Source organism: Sminthopsis crassicaudata, chromosome 2 (assembly GCF_048593235.1).
Source record: "Sminthopsis crassicaudata isolate SCR6 chromosome 2, ASM4859323v1, whole genome shotgun sequence".
Taxonomy (NCBI): domain Eukaryota; kingdom Metazoa; phylum Chordata; class Mammalia; order Dasyuromorphia; family Dasyuridae; genus Sminthopsis; species Sminthopsis crassicaudata.
In genome coordinates, this window is record NC_133618.1 from 253,499,646 (window position 1) to 253,525,866 (window position 26,221).

A 26,221-nucleotide genomic window follows, 5' to 3' on the forward strand; every position below is an offset into this window, starting at 1 on the left:
TTCACCTCAGTGAACATATATTAAACACCTACTATGTGCCAGTCAATGAAATTCACCTCAGTGAGTATATATTAAACACCTACTATGTGCCAGTTAATGAAATTCACCTCAGTGAACATATATTAAACACCTACTATGTGCCAGTCAATGAAATTCACCTCAGTGAGCATATATTAAACACCTACTATGTGCCAGTCAATGAAATTCACCTCAGTGAGTATATATTAAACACCTACTATGTGCCAGTTAATGAAATTCACCTCAGTGAACATATATTAAACACCTACTATGTGCCAGTCAATGAAATTCACCTCAGTGAGCATATATTAAACACCTACTATGTGCCAGTCAATGAAATTCATTTCAGTGAGCATATATTAAGTACCTACTATGTGCCAGTCATTGAAGCTACAAAGGCAAAAAACAAAAAAAGTATCTGACCTTATCAACAACAATAATAATAAAAGACTATATTTATATAGCACTTTAAGTAAGATCTTTGCAAAGAACTTTACCAATTATCTCATTTTATCTTCACAAGAATTCTGCGAAGTTGTTGCTATTATTATCCCCATTTTACAGAGGCCCATAAAGGCTGGATTTGAATTTGGGTCATCCTGGCTCTAGTACTCTAGCCACTGCCCTCTTAAAGAACTTCTGTGGAGAAATAACACATAGAGGAGATTCTGCAAAATAAATACAATATAAACATAAGTGGGAGAGACAGCATGGAGTCAGACATCTGAATTCAAGTCCCACCTTTGAACATATACTGGCTAGAGGATACTAGTAAATCACGTAACTTCTCAGCTTTGCAGATAAGTTATCCTAAAACTCCATTTCAGAGAAGTCATCTAAATGCCTCAATAGAGGAAGTCTCTTCCTAGTAACTCCTGTCACCAGTGGTTCTCAAAAGTGTGGTCCAAGGGCCCTTTCTAGGGTCCAAAAGGTCAAAACTATTTTCATAATAATAATAATATAGTATTTGCCTATTAAAACAGTCCTGTGCTTTTCAAGTACATGTCTGTGTGAAGCCAGATTTTCTTATGGATGTCCACCAAAACCTGTAATAAATTAAATGCAGAAGCAGATATGAAAATCCAGTCATCTTCTACGAACATCAAACATCCAAGACATTTGCAAAAATATGTCAAATAATGCTACTCTTCTTAGTATTTTTTTGTTTTAAAAATTAGTTATTTTTCATAAAACATAAAGTTTGTGTTAACATGTAATGCGTTAATTGTTATTTTAAGTGAATTAATAATTAGAAAATTTACCAGTTTAAATTTCTAATAGGGCAAATAATGATAAATATAACCTGCATAAACAAATGCTCTTTGGGGTCCTCAACCATTTTTAAGGGTGCAAAAAAGTATCTTTCCAAATATTTGAGAACTACCATTCCATAATGATGAAGTTATCTCACTAAATTATAGACAAAAGAGAGACCCGAGTGGGGCTTACGTCTCACACGTAGGTGAAGTCCTGACCAAAGAAAGATAACAAAATCACGAAGAGGGAAGTGGAAGGAGCATTAATCACAGAGGAAAGCAGGAAAGGCCTTTAGTAGTAAAGGCACTTGAGCCAAGACTTGAAGGGAACCAGGAGTTCCAAGAAGAAGAGGTGAGAAAAAATGAGCATTTGGCACGCGCCAGCCCATGAAATAGAACAGGATCAAGGAGGGGGAATGTCACGTACGTGGAAAAGGAAGTAGGCCAGTTTGACTGTAATGTAAAACAGAGAATGTGAAGGGCAGTCATGTGTAATCAGCCTGGAAAGATAGGTTGTAATCAGATTGTGAAAGGCTTTAAAAGACAAAGGAATCTGTATTTTATCCTAAAAGCAATTGGAGCTTGAAGCTTCGTAAGCAGGGCAGAAGCACAGTCAGGCTTATATTTTAGGACCATCAATTTGGCAGCTTTGTGGGGGATGGATGAAAAAGGGGAGAGGCTTATAGCTGGAAGACCCATTATGAGGCTCTTGCAAAAATCCAGGCAAGAAAGAGAACATTGTGGCCTGAACTAGGGTGATTGTGGTGTGAGGAGGGAGGAGATATAAGCAGGAGATTTTGAGGAGGTAAGAGTTATTATAAAACTTGAGAATTGATTGGATATCGAGCAAGAGTAAGAATGGAAGATGTCTCTTAGGTTGCCATTGGGGATAAATGAAAGAATGGTGGTTCCTTGAAAGAAATAGGGAAAAATAGGAGGAGGAGTGATTCTGAGAGTTGTGGATAGGAAAAATGAGTTCTGTTTTTAATGAGTTTGAGATGCCTATAGGGTGTCCAGGTTCACAGGTAGGGATGCTGACTAGTCTTTGCTGTTTACTCTGGACCCAATAAGAATGGCCCTGCATATGATTGTGTATGATTTTATTGAGACAGTTGTTCCCTAGCACCTTGAACCAGAAACCGCAGGGCAGAGATTGTGGTTGTTAAAGATTTTCCTCTCTAGGAAATATTTCTGCTGGCACACAACCAAACATGATTTGGATTGTTGATTCCAAAATAAATTAGGATTTGCATAAGATCAGGCATATTAACTGCACACTCACTTGAAGACAAAATATATACTACTACTGAACAAGGCAGGAGACTGATGAGATCAAGGTTGGCCACACACACTGTAGGGTGCCTGCCGGCAGTTTATCAAGGCTGGTTCAACCTAGTCTGGCACAGCAGACACAGGGAAGGATACTGGAATGATGGAAAAGGCCTTGGTAAAAGTCAGTCTGTTCCCACAGTATACAACTGACTATAAAATCATAGCACATGTTCTCTCATATGATCTAGAACAAAGTTTCTTTAAACTGTGGGTCACATAACAATGTGGGGTCCAAAAATTATGATTTATTGTCAGTAAATGTTTGATTTGCATGCCTATTTTATATATTATATATTTTATATCCAGAATTGCATACAAATTTCTCAGGTAAAAAGGGGTCACGAGTGGAAAAAGTCTAAGAAGCTCTGGTCTAGAATCAGATAGCAACATCAGATCACGGCTGAATTCTCTCCTAGTCCTGTTACTTATTACCTGTTTAATTTTGAGTTTATCACTTAACCTTTCTGTGTCTCATATCTTCATCCATATAACAAGGGCACTTGGATTAAATAACCTCATATATCTAAATGTATACTCCTGGATCCTGACTCTAAAGATGCAGATTGCTCCCTTGTTTTCAGTCATGTCCAACTCTTTGTTACCTCTTTGGGGGTTTTCTTGGCAAAAATACTAGAGTGGTTTTCCCTTTTCTTCTCTAGCCCATTTTATAGATGAAGAAACTGAGGTAATTAGGGTTAAGTGACTTGCCCTGACTAGTAGGTGTCTGAAGAGGAGCCTTCTGGACTACACTAAGTCCAGACCCAATCCTGTCTCCACTGTGCTACCCAGACACCCAAAAATGGAGATACCATCTCTCAGAAAACTCAAATGACTTGCCTATTGTCACACAGATAGTGAGCAAAAGTAGAACTAAGTTTTTTACAGACTTCAAGCCAAACGCTCTGCATGTTGCTGTGGAAAGTATACCAGGGCTGTGGATCAGGAAATCTGGATTCTAGTCCAAATTCTGTGACTGATTTCATGGTGCAATGTCAGGCAAATCACTTCCTCTGTGCCAGCCCAGGTTTCCCTAATTGTGAAACAAGTCCCTTTTGAGGTAAATCAATATCAATTAATATCTGTAATATCAATTAATAAATATCTGTTCAAGTTCCCACTGTGTGCCCAGCATGGTGGGGAAAGAGTAAAACAATCCCTGCCCTCAAGAAGCTTGAATTCTAGTATCTTAATCGTGGCATTCAAACCCTCTAGATAAGAAAATCCCTGGCATCTCTCCCCAGTATTTCCTCTGCCGGCTGCCTGGTGTTGCCATTTAGTCCCCCCTCCCCCCCATTCACAAAAGTCAGCGTCAGCAGTGAACACTGGGCACCTAGTAACACTCAATAAGATGTATTGAATGAGCGAAATAATGAATGAATATAGCGGGACTTGCTGACAGCTGAAGCCAGATTCCCCTCCCGCCCTGCCCCCCTGCCAGGGTACAGCCCTGAAAAGAGAGAGAAATAAAGCAGAGATTGCTCAGTGGGTGTAAGGAGCCTGACTGCCCCCAAGGGAAGAGGGAGGGGGAAGGACAGGCTGGAGACAATGGGAGCTTTTTATCGCAGGTGATTTTACATGCAGATGACAAAGAATTAATTAACAGGGAACATTTGGGAGGCCTGATCACTCCCAGACCCCAACACAAAGAAAAGAGAAATGAGAAAGTAATAGCAGAGATGGCAACCCCATCAATGTAATGAGCAGGCTGCAGCTTCAGTGTCTTTTGCATCACCAGTAATGGAAATTGCCCGTTTGTCTTGCAAGACGCAGGAGACTCGGCTGAGGGAGTTCATGAAGAGGCATCAAAGGCCCTATAGTGGTTGCAAATGTTCCCCTCTCATTCCCTTCCTCATCCCTGTTACCTTCTCTTCCATTCACCTGCAGCCACACAAAGCAGCATCCTGGGGAAGGGTGTAACTGAGTTCCCTCTCCCACCCACCCCCCAAAACTGGAGAGGCAATGGGTTCTGGGCTGGGAGCTAGCTGCCTCTCCTGGAGTTACCATTTTATAGTGTAATCAAGGGGATTGCTTTATCTGGGGTCTCAATTTCCCCATTCAGTTTTTAAAAATCTACTTTCCTTGATGATCTATTGCCAAGACAAACCAGAGATCCAAATGGCATTTAAGATCCTTATAGAATAATATCAATTGTTCTTTTGTTATTATTCATTTAGAAATACAACAAATTCCCTTGATTTAGAAGTTCACTGTCCTAAAAAAAAAAAAAAAAAAAAAAAAAAGGCAGGGGGAGGAGGAGAAGAGAAGAAAGATGAAGGAAAAATTATGGTATAAACAAAAGCTGGCTTACTCTTGCCCACTGGAGATTCTCTTTATTTCTAAAAAACATTTTTATCCTGTTATTCCCATCCTTCCCAACTTAATCATTGGCTGAAATTTGACAGCTAGAATGTCCTCCTCCCAAGCCCTCAATTTTACAGATGAGGAAAAAGAGACCAAGATTTCTTTCTGGACCAATCAACATTGCCACTTCATCTTTCTTGGAAATGTAACTAGGATTCCTCTGACAGAGGCCAGGCTTAGGCAGAGACAGGTGGCCCTGCAGAGAGGGGCTCGGAGCTATTAATGCCGCACCTGCTTTCCATAAATAAAGCTGGTCACTGTTATATTTAGATTCCTGGCTCCCAGGAACTCTGGGCTGCCTGCCAGCCCAAAGGCACGGTGGAAATAACACCCCGGACTTAACTGGGCCGGGCTGGCCTGACCCAACCTTCCTTCCTCCCCACTAGCCTGGGGCCCAGAACTCACTCTAGCTGGAATCTCTGAAGTCTCTCTGCTGCGCAAACCAGCCGGCATCAGCTAGGGGCTTCCTGAGTGGCTGAAGGGGGGTATGAAACGGGGGTGGGTGGCAGGAAGAGATGAACAGGAATGGGGAGAAAACAAGGCCATACGTTCCATAAGGAGCAAAAAGGATCAGGAGGGAACCCACAAGGCCAGCCAGAAGGGCTGGGATTTTGCTCTTTATCTCTCGGCCCCCTCCCTCCCTCTGTCTCTGTCTCTGTCTCTGTCTCTGTCTCTCCCTCTGTCTCTGTCTTTGTGTATCCTTTGGAAAACTACACTTGATTTCATGAGACAGCTCTCTGGGAGGGGAATGGATACACAGGGAAATTAAGTTGATGTAAAAATAAGAGACATTAATAAAATTTTATTTAAAAGTTAAAGAGGAAGAAAATGACCTGTCCAAATAAGAGAAGAAAGCGGTGGTAGAGAGGAAGAGTCTGCTTTGTTAAACACCTTGTACTTTAGGGGAGTATAGGGCACTTCACGGTTAGACCAGGCCATCCTTCATACTCACTAACCTCTCCACCAGGAGCCTTAGCGAGTTGGGCAGGGGTTGGTGAGAATGCAATTATTAGAGAACTTCCATAAGACACTAGCTTCAAGCCTATTAAATCCTTCTTTTTAACTTTAAACAACAAAGAGCAAAAATGAAGGATAAACCAAAATAAACCATCTAAACCTCCTAGCATTATCTGTGACATGTACCATAGACTTTCAGTTCCTAGAGGGAAGAGAGAGAATTTGCATCCTATTTTGTATAATAACCTGGAGAGTGCTAAAAACTGAGATTTTTCATGGTGGTGAGGGATTTAGAACAAAAAGGATTAAAATTTCAAAAGAAAAGTGACGTTCAAGCTTTTATTTTATATTTATAAAACTTTGGTGGTCTAAAAATATAAGAATCCATTTTGAAATAAATTCAGGGTAAGATAGTCTTATCTCCTCAGAGTCAGTAGCAATGTCCTGAGCAGGCCTGGCCATGGGGCAAAATGTTCCGGGAATTATAACCCAAATATTCCCATCAGTCTCCCAGTCTACAACAAGGCTTTTTAAATACATAAGCTACCAGGCATATTACCCACTGCCCCTGCAAGAGGTCTAACCATGAACATTTCTCTACTCTCAAGCCACAGCTTCAAGTTTCTCCAGGACCACCTCCATCATTGAGAAGGTATGGCAGGGAGGTAACTAACTACATGCCAGAATGAATTAAGAAGCTTTAATCTGCAGAAGGGAAGCAATAAACTGGGGGGAAAATTATATTCAAGAGTTCTGATAAGACCCTGTTTTTAAAATAGAGAATCGACTTAAGTTTATAAGAGTCCAAGCCATTCTCCAACTGATAAATGGTTATTGGAGATATGAACAATTTTCAGATGAAGAAATTGAAACTATTTCTAGCCATATGAAAAGATGCTCCAAGTCATTATTGATCAGAGAAATGAAACTGAGATACCACTACACACCTGTCAGATTGGCTAGAATGACAGGGAAGGATAATGTGCAATGTTGGAGGGGATGTGGGAAAACTGGGACACTGATACATTGTTGGTGGAGTTGTGAAATTCTGGATTTCAATTTGGAACTATGTCCAAAGGGCTATTAAACTGTGTGTGCATACCCTTTTATCCAGCAGTGATTGTACTGGGATTATATCCCTAAGAGATCTTAAGGAAGGGAAAGGGAATATAAAAAGAAGATGATCCCTGCCTTAAAGGAGCTCATAGTCTAAGGAAGAAACAACTGCGGCACAAACAAGGAAAAATGGGAGATGATCAAAAAAGGGAAGGTGTCAGTGTTCAGGGGACTGGGAAAGGCTAGGTTAAACAAGGTGGCTTCAAAGGATAACTTCAATGGCAAGATTCTACAAAAGCGAGCCTTTGCAACAGGTGGAGCCTAGCTCCAGAAAGCCTGTTTTGAATTCAGAAGTTTTATTCTACTTACCGCCACCAGGATCTGGAAGGAGCTGTGCATGACCTCAATGTACCGATACTCCAGAGTACAGCCGATCACGGAGACGTAGGACTGGCTGTCCAAGCCTGCGATCCCAGCCACTGGGGCTTCCTTCCGGACACATCCTGGTCCATTTTCACTCCACCATGATTGGTGCTGGGAAATATTAAAGGTCAGGAGCTCACTGTCCTAAAAAAAAAGGCAAGGGGAGGAGGAGAAAATTAAGATCAAGGAAAAATTGTGGGACAAATAGAAGCTGGCTTACTCTTGTAAGTGGGGATTTTGTGTGTATTAAACATTGACAGTGTATCAAAGACTCCACCAAATAACAAATTGGGCTGTCTTCCCCATCCTATGCATGAGCTTAAATCCTTCATTCACCTGGGGCTCATTCACATATTTAGGACATAGGTCACAGACATCAAAAAAACAAGGCCTACTAGCTTGTTCTCAACAAATTCATATTCAGTGTCAAAATAAAAAGCAAACTGTAACTTAAATTAGTCTTCCCCTCTAATTCCTCACATTGCTCACAGAGGAGGCTTTCTAAACTATAACTGATCATCTCCCTTCCCATTTCCCCTCAAAACGTTCAGTAGCTTCCTATTAACTATCAATAAAATCCAAATATTTTAGTCTGGCATTCAAGACTTTCTATAAGCTTGACTTCAAACTGTTTATTTATTATGTTCATTCTGGTGTTTATGGTTGGAAAATATTTTTCTCTCCTAAAGCTTTTCTGCTTAGTCAGATTTATTATTTCTGAGCCTGACATTAACCTATCCTCATCCCATCCATTTTCCACACTTCTGCCTGAGTAATCTTCCTGACCCATGGATAACACTGCTCCTCAGAAACCTTCATTGCCTCCCCGTTGCTTCACAAATAAGCTATAAACATCTGATTCTGGCAATCAAAATCTTCTGCAAGGTTTCTATCTTCCCAGACTTATCTTATTCCTCTTCCCATTCTCCAGGTTGAGTCTGAATGGAAATTTCTCTTTTTCTCTTCTATTCTTGTCTTGCTCTCTCATTTCCTTGCCTTTGCTCAGGCTAAATTCCCCCTTCTTGGAACCATACTCATTTACTGATGTCTTTCCCTTACTTCAAGCCCCAAATCAATTGCTTTTTTCCATGAAAAAATAACTACTTCTTGCTTCCATGAAGCCTTCTTTGATATTCCCTTCCTCTCCAAAATGATCTATCAAATTTCCAGAGTATGCTGCCTGGACATCTCCTTGGCAAGAATCCTATTCTTCCTTGTACCCTATTTATTTGTGAGCTTGTACTGCCATCCTTCCCTTATATAGCAATTCAAGGCACCTAATTTGTGTCTTCAGTACTGGGAATTGAAAAATGGAATTAATTTACTCTATGCCCTTGCCCTAGAATGGGGGTACTATATAGAAAGGAAAGATATGGTTTTATGGCACAGTGGAAGAGACCATGGATTTAAAGTCAGCGGACATGAGTTTAAACCTTCCCCCTGACACTTACTAACATGATCTTGGTCACATCATTTAAACTTTTGGGACTTCATCTGCAGAATAAGGACTATTATAGATAGCCTCTAAGGAAGTTTAGAATAAGCTTCAAAGCTGCTAAGAAGGAAACTTTACTTTTACCAAGTCATTAATAAAAATATGTTTTTGTTTGTTTTTAAGTACACAGCCAAGCACAAACCCTGGGAAGTCTCCATAAGAGACTTTGTTTCAAGTTGATTATCAAATCATTAATGATTACTCTTCCAGGCTGACCTTTCAATTATCTAGTCATATGGTCTTCAAAGTAGGGCCCAGCTAAGAGGTCTGACTCCAAGGCCTGATCCCAAAGGATGAGATCAACCAGTAAAGAGAACAGGAAGATGAATTACACCTTATCTTCCCTATGACTGGAAGAGAGCTTTCCTAAAACATTCTCCCCTCTCCCTCATCTGTCCTCATGACTCCTCACTCTCATTCTTACACATATCTAATCAATTGCCTAATGTCACCATTTTTACCTCCACAACCTTTTACATCCTTTATCCCTTCTACTCAGTCACTCTTCTAGGTCATGTCCTCATCCTCTCTCACCTGGACTACTGCAAAAGCCATCTCTTGTTTTTTGGTTTTCCTGCTCCAGTTTGTCCTCTCTCTCTCAGCAATCTCCCACATAAATGTCAAAATAATTTTCCTAAAGCAGAGATCTGACCACATCAGTCCCACTCAATAAACTCCAGCGGCTCTCTATTGACTCTAAAATACAATTATTTCATACTTTTGACTTTTTTATTTTTGTATAGATTTTCTAGTGTTTATAATTAGTGCATTTATATGTATTGTATGTATACACAAACATATATAACTTACAAATAAGTAATTATGTATTATGCATATGGAGATGTTCTAAAACATATATAACAAATTAATATATGTATTATACATATGGAGATTACTAAAAATTTTTTTTCTGGGGGGGTATGATAAAAAAATCAGAGACCACTGATCTAGTATTTCTCATTTTCCCTTACAAGAATAGTGTGAGGCTTTATTAAATATTTTGCTAAAATTTATGTAAACTATATTTACATTGTTCCTCCTATGTGATAGTTTAGAAAGCTTGTTGGAAAAAGACAAAACCCTTCTCTCAGTAGCTCTGCCGCACAAGATTGGATGGATCAGGGGGCAGTAAGCAGAAAAGTGAATTACATATGCACAAGCTAGGTTCCAAGAAAGAAAGAGAAAAAAGCCCAAAAGAAGGAGAGGAAGACAAAGAGACAAAGAAGAAAGTGAGCATGAGCTAGTGTTCAGGAGATAGCAGTAGATTATAGCTCAAATTATATGGAATTTGAAATCCAACTGGCATGTTGAGGGATGACAGACTAATAATTCACAATTAGGAAAAAGCACATAGACTTGAGTAAGTACTATAGCCTGAATTCTACTTCCTAGAGGAACCTGGAGTGTCTTTTATTTAAATACCGAATAAGAACTGGAATGACTTAATCAGCTTTGTCTCTCCTAGCCGTTTTACAAACAAGAACTGATGTCTCCTCAGTGGTTGAAACAGATACCCAATATTAAAGCTGTTTCTTGAGGTCAATGGAATAATTCATAGGCAAAGTATGTACTTGACCTGCAGCATTATGGGAGAGATCGTTAATCATTTCTCTTTCTTTTTTTCTTTCTTTCTCTTTCCTTCCTTCTTTCTTTTTCTTTCTTTCCTTCATTCCTTTCTTCTTTCTTTTTCTTTTTCCTTCCTTCCTTCTTTCTTTTTCTTTCTTTTCTTCCTCCCTTCTTTCTCCCCATCCTTCATTTTCAAAGAAGATTTAGGATATTTTGGGATTATGTCTTGACTCTCAGGTATATTGGATTTGAGTGAGGCAGAGTTCCACAGAGTTGTCAGCCTCTCAAACTCCTCAATCTTTCTTCCATAGTCATCAAAGTCCAGCAGCAAGACTAAAATCAAGACAACTGGTGATGGAATGCAGAGGGATGACCTGACATCTTCGACACACTCCTAGGATGGATGTCAGAAAATTGCCTTTCTCTGAGAATTGGCTGAGAATTGAGAATTTAGCCAATTAATGTGATTTGATACAAGTCTAGGGAATAAGGTGAACAACTGGGCTAGAGATGGCCAAAACTTCTGTCCATAAAGTAAGTTAACTTTCTTGTATGGCTTATGCAAAGCACCTTCTGATCATTTCAAGAGAATCTATCTATAGGTCTTTTGTAACAGCGGAATAAATACTGCTACAGTAACCTGGATCTCAAGTTTGGGTCTCTTTGTTAATCTTCTCAGTTTATTCTCATTCCTGTGCTTTATCCTGTGTGCCTCCAGGCTCCTGAGGCACCTATCTCATGGCAAGGACACTGTCCTGTGGATAGGAAGAGCTAAGGAAGCTTTGGACAGCAATATTTTTAAATGTTTAAGGCCAAACTAACACCCAGGGCAATGAGCTCTGTGATCTGCTGAACGCATGAACTGGAAAACCAAAGAAGAACATTACCAACTACCACCCGTGGGAAAGCTAGGCTGGACTAGCTGAAGCAGGAATGTGCCTTGAGGGAGAAAAACCTCTGCATGCAAGCTCACCCACAGCCACTAGCTCCCCTTAGAACATGATGGAGACAGCCTAGGACAGTGTGCCCAAGAACTCCCAGCACAGCCATCTGGACCACCAGGCAGTGTTGGACACTGATGAAGAGTGTCCTGGCAACTGCCCCTGTCTCCTCAGCAGCCAGTTTCTCAAGACACGGAGAAGAGTTCTCATCCCCAAAGTCCTTGACATTGTCAAATGGTTCAACATAAGAAATAGTTATATCAGTGGAAATATCATTAGAAAAGATACATTACCATCTGATTTGCTCCTGCACTCTAAGAACCACTGAACCTTTTCATTTGATTTATAGCTGGGTGATAGGACCGAGATCTAATATAATAACTTCTAAATGTAATGGGAATTTCTTGAGAACAGGGATTGCCATTTTACTATATGCATCCCCAGTATTTTGAACATAAGAAGTGCTTTAAAAAAGCTTTTCCATTCATTCACTCATTCATTCATTCTCTCCCCAAATGTAATGGGAATTTCCCAAGAACAGGGATTGCCTTCACTTTTCTATTTGTATCCCTAGTACTTTGAATATAATAAATGCTTTAAATACTTTTTCATTCATTTACTCATTCATTCTCTTCATTCATTATTTTTGTCCCTGTGTGACCTTCCATCTCTTTCTGAGAATTAGAAACAGCCCATAGTGTTGAAGTCTTATTAATATGGGGAACAGAACTTCCTTAGTAATTCAACACCTCTATTTTTTTTTAAAGCAATCAGTCCCTGTTCTTCTTTCTCTAGGACTCTTATACTTCTAATACAGCAAGATGGATTAGCCTGATCTGAGAGGGGAGAAAAACAGAACCAAACTATTGGGCCAGGCTTCCTGTTGGTATCTTAGCCTTGGTTACAGCTCAGAATACAGGCTAGAAATCTCAGGCTAATTATAAACTTTGAAAAGCACCCTGGACCCTAGCTACTGCATACATGTATTATTAATTACAGGAGTCAACATTTCTAAGAGCTTGTCTTTAACAGCCCTCTTTTCTCTCCGCATCATCAAACTCTCTGTTCCAGGCAAATCTGTTCATTCTATTAAATGACCAGTAAGAATTTGGGTAGTAGAGAGTGAATAATATAAAAGGGTAAAGCTGCCAAGCGCCAGCTGATTGCATAGCAGATGGAGTGGCTATGGCTGGACAGTGGGAGGGAACTAGTGGCAGGGACTTCAGAGAGTTTGGAGAACACACGATGGACTCCAGCTATTCCTGCCTTAGAAATACTACCAGGCATTGGGTTTGAAGAGGCAGGCCCCCCAGAAGAAGGAATAACTGCTGTGATTTTTCATCTCTACTGATTACATTCTAGTCCAGAGATTTTGCAAACCTCTGGAGAACAACAATAACAGTGAGCCCCTTGTGGCTGCAAGGGGATGGGTTCAGCTCCATAGGACTGGTGTCATGGTTAGGATTTGTGAAAAAGCAGTGGTCTGCCAAAAGGAGTTTGTTTGTCATGAAGTTTGAAAGCATTTTGACATCCTTGCTAGGACAACTTTATCTCTTCTCCTTCCCCAGAAATTATTGAACATCATTTGTAACTCAGTGGGCTGGAAGAATACTTGAGAGAGCTGATTGTTAAAAATTCAATATATTTACAACTTGGAAATCAGCAAAAAACAAAGCATAGGCTAGTTTGGCTGATTATCTAGAGTTAAGAAAGTGATAGAGAAAAATTTTAATAATGCAGATTAAACTCAAAAGAGTGTCTTATGGATATACCAGTCATTTTGTTAAACATTTATCAGCACATTCCTGCACTATTCCCAATTTTTTCTCCTTCCAAATATAGAATTGCCAGAAACTTTTGCCTTTTTCAGCTGCCTCTGCTCCAAAGAAATGGCCCCTTATCTTCTCCTAGGTTGAAAAGGATGATCTCTCTGTTCCTGACTCAGAAAGGGGAGCCAGATTTCTGGGACATTAGTCCCTCAGGGCATGGATGCATGTGGTCAGAAGCATCATTAGGCCTTCTGATTCTCCTAAGGGTCAGGATATATTCCAAGGCAAAGCTGGTCCCATCCAAAATTATGAAGAATTATGAAGCACATTTCATGGAAACATGGGAAATCTCTCATTTTACTGGTGGATAAGAAGTCCAGAGTACAGTGATTTACTTAAAGTCAAACAGTCTGTCACAAATGTTTCAATTAATTTCCTAGACAGTCCTCTTCCTGTTATCCCATGCGTTGATCTTTCACTTCTGACTCCCGGGAGTCTTTCCCCAAGGTGCCTGTCTTTAAAAGTCAACAATTAATTTCAAAATTAACTAATAAAGCCTGCAAGGTTATCCTGGAGCTGACTGGAACCTCCTCTGTAGAGCAAACTGTTAAATTTTCAGTGTGAACATTTACACCTCAAAAATCAGAAAATGCTACAAAGGGGGCTTGTTTTACTGCTTTGTTGGTAGTTTTGACTTAAAAAAGTGATGGAGACAATGTTAGGAATGCAGATTAAATGTTTAAATGTGTCAAGCATTTATTGGGAGAAAGGGACAGAAAGCTAGATGCTAAATATTTAGTTAATTACTTAAGGTACTTAGTTCTTCTGGAGCATGAGAATCTCAGGGACAGAAAGGCTTTAAGAGGCAAGTGTAGACCTTGAATGGTGGTACTTCAGGGACTGTAACAAGCAATGGAGGAGGTGTTGAGTCAAGGGGTCTTGTAATGAGGGCAGCTTCCTCTTCCTTGCAGCATAATTCCAGCCCTACAGAGAAAGCTGTTGCTTCAAATTCAGGCCATTATAAAATTTGAATTTAGCCAGGGGCATAGGGTCATTACACCATTCTGGTAGCTAATCTCTGACCAACCATGACACCAAAAAGTCTCTGATATAGATTCTTTGCATAGTTCCTTTTTCTGATGCATAGTGAATTCAGCAGGAGCTGACCCAAGATTTCCGAGGATCAGAGGCTTAATAGAAATAGAGCTGGAAAGATCTTAGAAATCTTCCAGATTTACCCTCAATTTACATGTGGGGAAATTGTACAAGTCATACAGGGAAGAAGTGGTGGAAATGAGGTCTAAACTCTGTTTCATGATAGGTGTTTAACACCACAAATTCTGCGCCCTCTGTGCTTCCCCAAACGCTTCTGCTGAGCAGGACTACTTTAGGGAGTTAGAGACCATAATGATTTGTTCAATCATTATAATAATCAGACTGGAGGACCAGGAGCCAAAATCAACTGGATCACACTCTGAGAAAGTGGCTGCTGCAGGCTTTCCATTCAAATAAGTTGGTGGAAAGGAACCTGATTCATTCTTTACAACAACTCTTTGAATATATTTGTATTTATCCTTAATATACACAGCAACAGTATGGGCTCCCTTCCCTCTCCAAAACACATGGTAAAGTTGCCAAAATCTAGAAATATTTCTCAGCCCCATCTCCAAGCATTCTCTGGCCATGGCACAGGATCATAAATTTAGATGTAATTTAGAAGTTATTCAGTTCAACCCATTTTACAGATGCGGAAAATGAGACCCAGAGAGGATTACAAAGTTACTAAGGGGAAGATTTGAATCCAGATCCTATTTCTAAAATCCATGACTTATTTTACTGACCAATGTGGTAGGAGGTAGGATACACTAAAGTAGAAGGACAACCATAGATCTCATGGGGCAGGCAAGGAAAATGGGTGTTTTTTCTACAACACAGGAAATAAGGGACCCAAAGGAAGAAGAGGGAAGTCTCTTCTGAAGTGAATGTCTGAGTCCTGGTGATAGATAGGCACCCAGCAGTTCTGAAAATGCAGTCCAAAATGAACCTGCAGCTTCCTACACAGATAAACTTTATGCAGCGGCAGCACCTGGAGATCCCGTCATTCTGTGCCCAAGTCATCCTTCTGAAGGCTGATGAGAGTTCCAGGGGAGCTGGCAGCCACAAAAGCACTATGAGGCCCGCCAATTGTGGTGACAGAAAGCAGCCAGATGGCCGGCTTGGAGGAACCATGTTTGACTGAGATGTTACGGGGGCATTAAGAAGCGAACGTGGGAAACTTGCTGCTCCTGGCCCTCCGCAGGCTGGAAAAAAGGCCCCTGGGAGACAGAATCCCAGAATCTCAGGGCTGGAGGGGAATCTGCTCTCCTTCCCTTTTCACAAAAAGCTTCCAGGCAAGCCTCAGAGCGAAGACTTTATCAGGCTCTTCAGCAAGATATCCTGTGGTATTGGTGTAAGGAATGCTGTCAGCTAAGGGATGGATCCAAAGACTGAGATGACAGAAGCTAGGTTTGCCTCATACATTCCCCCTGATCTAGAAGACTATCGAGTCAGATAATAATAGAAAAACACTTAGTGCTTGGTGCATAGTAGGTGCTTCCATGCTCACTGTTTTCCCCAATATGAACTTCATGGAAATAGGGATCTTGGGTTAACTGAACTTTGTGCCCTTAATCGCAGCTAGTAGGGCAGTATTCTGCATTGCATATAACATAACATAGCATATGTTCTCCATATAGTACCATTAAAGTTGAAAGGGAACTCAAGAGTTATCTAATCTAGTCATCTCATTTTACATATGAGGAAAGATGGCCCAAAGGCATTCAGGTGTTGCCAACTAGTAATGTGAACTCAGGCCCTATAACTCCAGGTTCTGTGTTCTTTCACAGCAGACATCCCATTTTATAAATGGGAAAACTGAGGCCTGACAAGATCAAGTCATTTACACAAGAACACAGAGGGATTAAATGCCAGAACAAGATTTAAAACCAGAACCTCTGGATCCAAATCTAGCACGCTAGGAAATGTTTATTGAACTTAATGATCTGAATGAGAATTGGAAGCCTTCAGGATTAGAACCTTAGAAAATTATATTTCTTTTTGAACATAGATAATCTGGTGCAAGAGGAGAGGGGTATGGATCAATAGAGTACTTTGATGTGCAACTGGAATATTATATTACTTACAGAAATTTGAGAAGGGGTTTTGCAAAAGGGGTTAAAATTAGTTTGCCCAATCTATACAATGGGCCAGATGAGAGAATACAAAATTACAGCAACAGGTCTCAGGTTAGAAATCAAGAAAAAAGCCTCAGTTCTATAGCTCCATAGACCCTTAATTAATTAAGGGAATTAATTAATTAAGGGAATTACCAAGGATGGATCTGGAGACTTGTTTGTATAAGATCATCAAGGCCACAAAAGTGCTGTATGATGGGTTAAGCGCTCCTTGGCATGAAGGCAGAAGGACTAGATGACCTGGAAGTCCTCTGAAGCTTGGAATTCTATTCACTACAAAGGACTAAAGTTTAGACAATGAGGAGGGAGAGAAGAAAGGCAGAAAGGGAGGAGGGAGACTGAAAGAGACACACAGAGAGAGACAGACAAAGAAACAGAAACAGAGAGAGATACAAACAGAGAGATAGAGAAAAGAGAGATAGAGAAACAGATACACACAAAGAAAGAGACTGAGAGAGACAGAAAAGAGAGAGGAAGAAAAGAAATGAGAGACAGAAAGAGAAAGAGATAGAGACGGAGACACACACAGAAAGAGACAGAAAGAAAAATTTCCTTTAACTAAGCATTATGATGAATGGAAAAAGCACTGATTCTGGAACTGAAAACCTAGTTTCAAATCCCACCTTTGACATGACCCTAGTGATCTTGGCCCAGACTAGGCTTTTCTTCAATTCTCCAAACCTCCATCTCTTGACCTTTTAAAAGATTAGGAGAATGGAATGATATAGACTCTGTGATTGATCCCTTTCAGTTCCAAATTAGACCCAGAAAAAAGAGGAACATGGAAAAAATCTTTAAGAAGAATGAAGTGGCACCTTAATGTAAAGAAGAAAAACTTCTGATTAGTGCTTTATATTATGGAAGCATGTTCTATCAGTCCCGAGACAGCTGGTGAACGATAGAATCTAGAATGTCAGAGTTGGGAGGACTCTTAGACTAACTGGACATTTAGAGAAGGAAGGGACTTTAGAAATGAGCCCATACATTAAAACCATTTCTAGACATGAAAAAATGTTCTAAATCACTATTGATTAGGCAAATTAAGACAGCTTTGAGGTACCACCTCACACGTTTTAGATTGGCAAAGATGACAGAAAAGGATAATGATAAATGTTGGAGGAGAATGTAGAAAAATGGGACACTGGTACATTGTTGGTGGAGTTGTGAATGGATCTAGCCATTCTGAAGAGCAATCTGGAACTATGCTCAAAAGGTTATCAAACTGGGCATACCCTTTGACCCAGCAGTGTTACTACTGGGCTTATATCCCAAAGAAATACTAAAGAAGGGAAAGGGACCTGTATGTGCAAAAATGTTTGTGGCAGCCCTTTTTGTAGTGGCCAGAAACTGGAAACTGAGAGGATGCCCATCAATTGGAGAATGGCTGAATAAGCTATGACATACACATGTTATGGAATATTATTGTTCTGTAAGAAATGATCAGGAGGATGATTTTAGAGAGACCTGGAGAGACTTACATGAACTGAAGCTAAGTGAAGTGAGCAAAACCAGGAGAACATTGCACACAATAACAAGATTGTGTGATGATTATCTGTGATAGACATGGCTCTTTTCAACAATGAGCTGATTCATGCCAATTCCAATAGACTTGGAATGGAGAGAGCCATCTGCATCCAGAGAGAAGGCTATGAAGCTTGAATGTGGATCACAACATAGTATTTTTGCCTTTTTTATTGCTGTTTACTTGCCTTTTTTCTCTTGTTCATCATGATAAGTATAAAAGAACTGCACATGTTTAATATATACTGGATTACTTGCTTTCTAGGGGGTAGGGGTGGGGCAAAGGGAGGGAGAAAAATTTGAAGCAGCTGGTCTGCAAGGGTGAATGTTGAAAACTATCTTTGCATATATTTTGAAAATAAAAAATTATTATTAAAAAAAGAAAACTGAGTCCAAGAGTGGTCAGGAAACTACCTTAATGGCAGTTAAGTCTCAAATCCTGGTCATATGCCTCCCAAGTCTAATGGGCTCTGACCTCTCTTATGATTCCTTAAATGTCAACTTAAGGGCACCTAGGAAAAGCCATGGTGCAGAGCACAAATTTTGTCAGGAAGCCTCATCTTTATGAATTCAAATCTGGCCTCAAGCATTTACTGGCTGTGTGACTCTGGGCAGGTCACTTAACCCTCAGTTTGCCTCGGTTTCCTCTTCTATAAAATGGAGAAGGAAATGGCAAACCACTCCAGTATATCTGTCAAGAAAACACCAAATGGGGTCATGAAGAGTCAGACGACTACTGAACAACAGCAACAACAAATATCAACTTGATATTTGTAAATGAATATGGAATTCATGAAATTATGATTTATTATCAGTAAATGTTTGATTTGTATACACCTATATACTTGGGATTGCATGAAAATTTCTCAAGTGAAAAGGAGTCATGAGTGGAACACATTCAAGAAGCCCTGATCTAGCGCAATCACTGCCTGCAAGGGAATTAATTCAACAAACATCCCCAACAAGTAGTCATCCAACTATACACATGACATCCCTTCGAAAATTTGGTGACAATTATTGTGCCTTTCCCTCCAAATCTTTTCTTCTTCAGCCTAAACATCCCCAGTTCCTTTAAGTGTTCTTGTTATTACATGGTATACAATTTGCTCATCATCTGGATCTCCTCACTCCATCTTACTCGCCAAAAGTGTGGTTTGCATGTCCCAGACAGTCCCGTTGTCTTGGCCAAAACCTATCACCTTCCTCTCTGTGGACAATATCCTTTTGTCAATACAATCTAAGATTGTGCTAAGGTTTGGGGGGGGTCTTGTTTTTTTTTTTTTTTTTTTTGGTACAGGAAAGAGAGGGAGAGGAAAAAGGAAGGCTTCCGGATGATACATTTGGTTCACACAGACCTTGCAGACCACAGAGACTTCATATATAACTTGTCTTTTCTAAAGGTCTTATACTGGATAAGGAGGCAGAGTAACAAATAAAACCACAGAACATAAGCCAGTGTTCGTTCCTCTAATTTCATTTATTTTATTTCCTGAACAGAAAAGCTGCAGTGCCTTCAGAACTGTAAGGAAATGACTCTTCTTCTATGAACCCATGCAACAATTTCCTTGACATTTGTACTCTCGTCCCCACAGACATTTATTAAACTTGTAAAATAAGAAACATTCAACGCTCTCTTGCTTGCTTACCTAACTCACTCAACTCCATTTGAGTTATTGCCCATAAGAGCCTCTTCTTCTGGCTGCCGAGTTAACAAACTCCATTTTTTCTAGCTCACTGTCCTTACTGAGTCCTATCATTAATCAATCAGCGAGCTGCGGATGCTCTGGGCAAGCCCCAATTTCTCAGGTTTAGCCATAGACCCGTAAGATTCATGGAAGGCAGGTATCTTGGGAATGGGAAGGGAGAGGGAGAATCAAACCCCAACCAGCACTAGCCAAATCTCTACTTGATTCATATCTCCTTTTGTTTAAAACACTGCAGCTATTCACACCTCTGGATCAGTTAATTCAAGACTGATGTCTCCTTATGAGGAAATGGTTTGTGAATAGGGATGGGGCTGGGGGTGCATTCTGCCTGTGGACCCTGGATAGTTCTGGGGTTGCATTCTGCCTGTGGACCCTGGGTAGTTCTGGGGGTGCATTCTGCCTGTGGACCCTGGGTAGTTCTGGGGGTGCATTCTGCCTGTGGACCCTGGATAGTTCTGGGGGTGCATTCTGCCTGTGGACCCTGGGTAGTTCTGGGGGTGCATTCTGCCTGTGAACCCTGGGTAGTTCTGGGGGTGCATTCTGCCTGTGGACCGTGGATAGTTCTGGGGGTGCATTCTGCTTGTGAACCCTGGGTAGTTCTGGGGGTGCATTCTGCCTGTGGACCCTGGGTAGTTCTGGGGGTACATTCTGCCTGTGAACCCTGGGTAGTTCTGGGGGTGCATTCTGCCTGTGGACCCTGGATAGTTCTGGGGGTGCATTCTGCCTGTGGACCCTGGGTAGTTCTGGGGGTGCATTCTGCTTGTGAACCCTGGGTAGTTCTGGGGGTGCATTCTGCCTGTGGACCCTGGGTAGTTCTGGGGGTACATTCTGCCTGTGGACCCTGGGTAGTTCTGGGGGTACATTCTGCCTGTGGACCCTGGGTAGTTCTGGGGGTGCATTCTGCCTGTGGACCCTGGGTAGTTCTGGGGGTGCATTCTGCCTGTGAACCCTGGATAGTTCTGGGGGTGCATTCTGCTTGTGAACCCTGGGTAGTTCTGGGGGTGCATTCTGCCTGTGGACCCTGGGTAGTTCTGGGGGTACATTCTGCCTGTGAACCCTGGGTAGTTCTGGGGGTGCATTCTGCCTGTGGACCCTGGATAGTTCTGGGGGTGCATTCTGCCTGTGGACCCTGGGTAGTTCTGGGGGTGCATTCTGCCTGTGGACCCTGGGTAGTTCTGGGGGTGCATTCTGCCTGTGAACCCTGGGTAGTTCTGGGGGTGCATTCTGCCTGTGGACCCTGGATAGTTCTGGGGGTGCATTCTGCCTGTGGACCCTGGGTAGTTCTGGGGGTACATTCTTCCTGTGAACCCTGGGTAGTTCTGGGGGTACATTCTGCCTGTGGACCGTGGATAGTTCTGGGGGTGCATTCTGCCTGTGGACCCTGGGTAGTTCTGGGGGTGCATTCTGCCTGTGGACCGTGGATAGTTCTGGGGGTGCATTCTGCCTGTGGACCCTGGGTAGTTCTGGGGGTGCATTCTGCCTGTGGACCGTGGATAGTTCTGGGGGTGCATTCTGCCTGTGGACCCTGGGTAGTTCTGGGGGTGCATTCTGCCTGTGAACCCTGGGTAGTTCTGGGGGTGCATTCTGCCTGTGGACCCTGGATAGTTCTGGGGGTGCATTCTGCCTGTGGACCCTGGGTAGTTCTGGGGGTGCATTCTGCCTGTGGACCCTGGGTAGTTCTGGGGGTACATTCTGCCTGTGAACCCTGGGTAGTTCTGGGGGTACATTCTGCCTGTGAACCCTGGGTAGTTCTGGGGGTGCATTCTGCCTGTGGACCCTGGGTAGTTCTGGGGGTACATTCTGCCTGTGAACCCTGGGTAGTTCTGGGGGTGCATTCTGCCTGTGGACCCTGGGTAGTTCTGGGGGTGCATTCTGCCTGTGGACCCTGGATAGTTCTGGGGGTACATTCTGCCTGTGAACCCTGGGTAGTTCTGGGGGTGCATTCTGCCTGTGGACCGTGGATAGTTCTGGGGGTGCATTCTGCCTGTGAACCCTGGGTAGTTCTGGGGGTGCATTCTGCCTGTGGACCCTGGATAGTTCTGGGGGTACATTCTGCCTGTGAACCCTGGGTAGTTCTGGGGGTGCATTCTGCCTGTGGACCGTGGATAGTTCTGGGGGTGCATTCTGCCTGTGGACCCTGGATAGTTCTGGGGGTGCATTCTGCCTGTGGACCCTGGGTAGTTCTGGGGGTGCATTCTGCCTGTGGACCCTGGGTAGTTCTGGGGGTGCATTCTGCCTGTGGACCCTGGGTAGTTCTGGGGGTACATTCTGCCTGTGAACCCTGGGTAGTTCTGGGGGTACATTCTGCCTGTGAACCCTGGGTAGTTCTGGGGGTGCATTCTGCCTGTGGACCCTGGGTAGTTCTGGGGGTACATTCTGCCTGTGAACCCTGGGTAGTTCTGGGGGTGCATTCTGCCTGTGGACCCTGGGTAGTTCTGGGGGTGCATTCTGCCTGTGGACCCTGGATAGTTCTGGGGGTACATTCTGCCTGTGAACCCTGGGTAGTTCTGGGGGTGCATTCTGCCTGTGGACCGTGGATAGTTCTGGGGGTGCATTCTGCCTGTGAACCCTGGGTAGTTCTGGGGGTGCATTCTGCCTGTGGACCCTGGATAGTTCTGGGGGTACATTCTGCCTGTGAACCCTGGGTAGTTCTGGGGGTGCATTCTGCCTGTGGACCGTGGATAGTTCTGGGGGTGCATTCTGCCTGTGGACCCTGGATAGTTCTGGGGGTGCATTCTGCCTGTGGACCCTGGGTAGTTCTGGGGGTGCATTCTGCCTGTGGACCGTGGATAGTTCTGGGGGTGCATTCTGCCTGTGGACCGTGGATAGTTCTGGGGGTGCATTCTGCCTGTGGACCCTGGATAGTTCTGGGGGTGCATTCTGCCTGTGGACCCTGGGTAGTTCTGGGGGTGCATTCTGCCTGTGGACCGTGGATAGTTCTGGGGGTGCATTCTGCCTGTGGACCCTGGGTAGTTCTGGGGGTGCATTCTGCCTGTGGACCCTGGGTAGTTCTGGGGGTGCATTCTGCCTGTGGACCCTGGATAGTTCTGGGGTTGCATTCTGCCTATGGACCGTGGATAGTTCTGGGGGTGCATTCTGCCTGTGGACCGTGGGTAGTTCTGGGGGTGCATTCTGCCTGTGGACCCTGGATAGTTCTGGGGGGTGCATTCTGCCTGTGGACCCTGGATAGTTCTAGGGGTGCATTCTGACTGTGGACCATGGATGGTTTTGGGGGTGCATTCTGCCTGTGGACCCTGGGTAGTTCTGGGGGTGCATTCTGCCTGTGGACCGTGGATAGTTCTGGGGGTGCATTCTGCCTGTGGACCCTGGATAGTTCTGGGGGTGCATTCTGCCTGTGGACCCTGGGTAGTTCTGGGGGTGCATTCTGCCTGTGGACCCTGGATAGTTCTGGGGTTGCATTCTGCCTATGGACCATGGATAGTTCTGGGGGTGCATTCTGCCTGTGGACCGTGGATAGTTCTGGGGGTGCATTCTGCCTGTGAACCCTGGATAGTTCTGGGGGTGCATTCTGCCTGTGGACCGTGGATAGTTCTGGGGGTGCATTCTGCCTGTGGACCCTGGGTAGTTCTGGGGGTGCATTCTGCCTGTGGACCGTGGATAGTTCTGGGGGTGCATTCTGCCTGTGGACCCTGGGTAGTTCTGGGGGTGCATTCTGCCTGTGGACCCTGGGTAGTTCTGGGGGTGCATTCTGCCTGTGGACCCTGGGTAGTTCTGGGGGTACATTCTGCCTGTGAACCCTGGGTAGTTCTGGGGGTACATTCTGCCTGTGAACCCTGGGTAGTTCTGGGGGTGCATTCTGCCTGTGGACCCTGGGTAGTTCTGGGGGTACATTCTGCCTGTGAACCCTGGGTAGTTCTGGGGGTGCATTCTGCCTGTGGACCCTGGGTAGTTCTGGGGGTGCATTCTGCCTGTGGACCCTGGATAGTTCTGGGGGTACATTCTGCCTGTGAACCCTGGGTAGTTCTGGGGGTGCATTCTGCCTGTGGACCGTGGATAGTTCTGGGGGTGCATTCTGCCTGTGAACCCTGGGTAGTTCTGGGGGTGCATTCTGCCTGTGGACCCTGGATAGTTCTGGGGGTACATTCTGCCTGTGAACCCTGGGTAGTTCTGGGGGTGCATTCTGCCTGTGGACCGTGGATAGTTCTGGGGGTGCATTCTGCCTGTGGACCCTGGATAGTTCTGGGGGTGCATTCTGCCTGTGGACCCTGGGTAGTTCTGGGGGTGCATTCTGCCTGTGGACCGTGGATAGTTCTGGGGGTGCATTCTGCCTGTGGACCCTGGGTAGTTCTGGGGGTGCATTCTGCCTGTGGACCGTGGATAGTTCTGGGGGTGCATTCTGCCTGTGGACCCTGGGTAGTTCTGGGGGTGCATTCTGCCTGTGAACCCTGGATAGTTCTGGGGGTGCATTCTGCCTGTGGACCCTGGGTAGTTCTGGGGGTGCATTCTGCCTGTGGACCGTGGATAGTTCTGGGGGTGCATTCTGCCTGTGAACCCTGGGTAGTTCTGGGGGTGCATTCTGCCTGTGGACCCTGGATAGTTCTGGGGGTACATTCTGCCTGTGAACCCTGGGTAGTTCTGGGGGTGCATTCTGCCTGTGGACCGTGGATAGTTCTGGGGGTGCATTCTGCCTGTGGACCCTGGATAGTTCTGGGGGTGCATTCTGCCTGTGGACCCTGGGTAGTTCTGGGGGTGCATTCTGCCTGTGGACCGTGGATAGTTCTGGGGGTGCATTCTGCCTGTGGACCCTGGGTAGTTCTGGGGGTGCATTCTGCCTGTGGACCCTGGATAGTTCTGGGGTTGCATTCTGCCTATGGACCATGGATAGTTCTGGGGGTGCATTCTGCCTGTGGACCCTGGGTAGTTCTGGGGGTGCATTCTGCCTGTGAACCCTGGGTAGTTCTGGGGGTGCATTCTGCCTGTGGACCCTGGGTAGTTCTGGGGGTGCATTCTGCCTGTGGACCCTGGATAGTTCTGGGGGTACATTCTGCCTGTGAACCCTGGGTAGTTCTGGGGGTGCATTCTGCCTGTGGACCGTGGATAGTTCTGGGGGTGCATTCTGCCTGTGAACCCTGGGTAGTTCTGGGGGTGCATTCTGCCTGTGGACCCTGGATAGTTCTGGGGGTACATTCTGCCTGTGAACCCTGGGTAGTTCTGGGGGTGCATTCTGCCTGTGGACCGTGGATAGTTCTGGGGGTGCATTCTGCCTGTGGACCCTGGATAGTTCTGGGGGTGCATTCTGCCTGTGGACCCTGGGTAGTTCTGGGGGTGCATTCTGCCTGTGGACCCTGGGTAGTTCTGGGGGTGCATTCTGCCTGTGGACCCTGGGTAGTTCTGGGGGTACATTCTGCCTGTGAACCCTGGGTAGTTCTGGGGGTACATTCTGCCTGTGAACCCTGGGTAGTTCTGGGGGTGCATTCTGCCTGTGGACCCTGGGTAGTTCTGGGGGTACATTCTGCCTGTGAACCCTGGGTAGTTCTGGGGGTGCATTCTGCCTGTGGACCCTGGGTAGTTCTGGGGGTGCATTCTGCCTGTGGACCCTGGATAGTTCTGGGGGTACATTCTGCCTGTGAACCCTGGGTAGTTCTGGGGGTGCATTCTGCCTGTGGACCGTGGATAGTTCTGGGGGTGCATTCTGCCTGTGAACCCTGGGTAGTTCTGGGGGTGCATTCTGCCTGTGGACCCTGGATAGTTCTGGGGGTACATTCTGCCTGTGAACCCTGGGTAGTTCTGGGGGTGCATTCTGCCTGTGGACCGTGGATAGTTCTGGGGGTGCATTCTGCCTGTGGACCCTGGATAGTTCTGGGGGTGCATTCTGCCTGTGGACCCTGGGTAGTTCTGGGGGTGCATTCTGCCTGTGGACCGTGGATAGTTCTGGGGGTGCATTCTGCCTGTGGACCGTGGATAGTTCTGGGGGTGCATTCTGCCTGTGGACCCTGGATAGTTCTGGGGGTGCATTCTGCCTGTGGACCCTGGGTAGTTCTGGGGGTGCATTCTGCCTGTGGACCGTGGATAGTTCTGGGGGTGCATTCTGCCTGTGGACCCTGGGTAGTTCTGGGGGTGCATTCTGCCTGTGGACCCTGGGTAGTTCTGGGGGTGCATTCTGCCTGTGGACCCTGGATAGTTCTGGGGTTGCATTCTGCCTATGGACCGTGGATAGTTCTGGGGGTGCATTCTGCCTGTGGACCGTGGGTAGTTCTGGGGGTGCATTCTGCCTGTGGACCCTGGATAGTTCTGGGGGGTGCATTCTGCCTGTGGACCCTGGATAGTTCTAGGGGTGCATTCTGACTGTGGACCATGGATGGTTTTGGGGGTGCATTCTGCCTGTGGACCCTGGGTAGTTCTGGGGGTGCATTCTGCCTGTGGACCGTGGATAGTTCTGGGGGTGCATTCTGCCTGTGGACCCTGGATAGTTCTGGGGGTGCATTCTGCCTGTGGACCCTGGGTAGTTCTGGGGGTGCATTCTGCCTGTGGACCCTGGATAGTTCTGGGGTTGCATTCTGCCTATGGACCATGGATAGTTCTGGGGGTGCATTCTGCCTGTGGACCGTGGATAGTTCTGGGGGTGC

The 26,221-nt window shown here is 44.5% G+C and overlaps 1 protein-coding gene across 2 annotated transcripts in view; it reads right to left on the minus strand.

Moving 5' to 3' along the window:
* Positions 1–26,221, minus strand: part of NKAIN4 (sodium/potassium transporting ATPase interacting 4) — a 119,411-nt gene that overhangs the window by 21,016 nt on the left and 72,174 nt on the right. For both annotated transcript variants that reach the window (XM_074288830.1, XM_074288829.1), the window contains exon 4: positions 7,350–7,547. In XM_074288830.1, the coding sequence (XP_074144931.1) occupies positions 7,350–7,547 (198 nt within the window). The remainder of the gene's footprint in view (positions 1–7,349; positions 7,548–26,221) is intronic.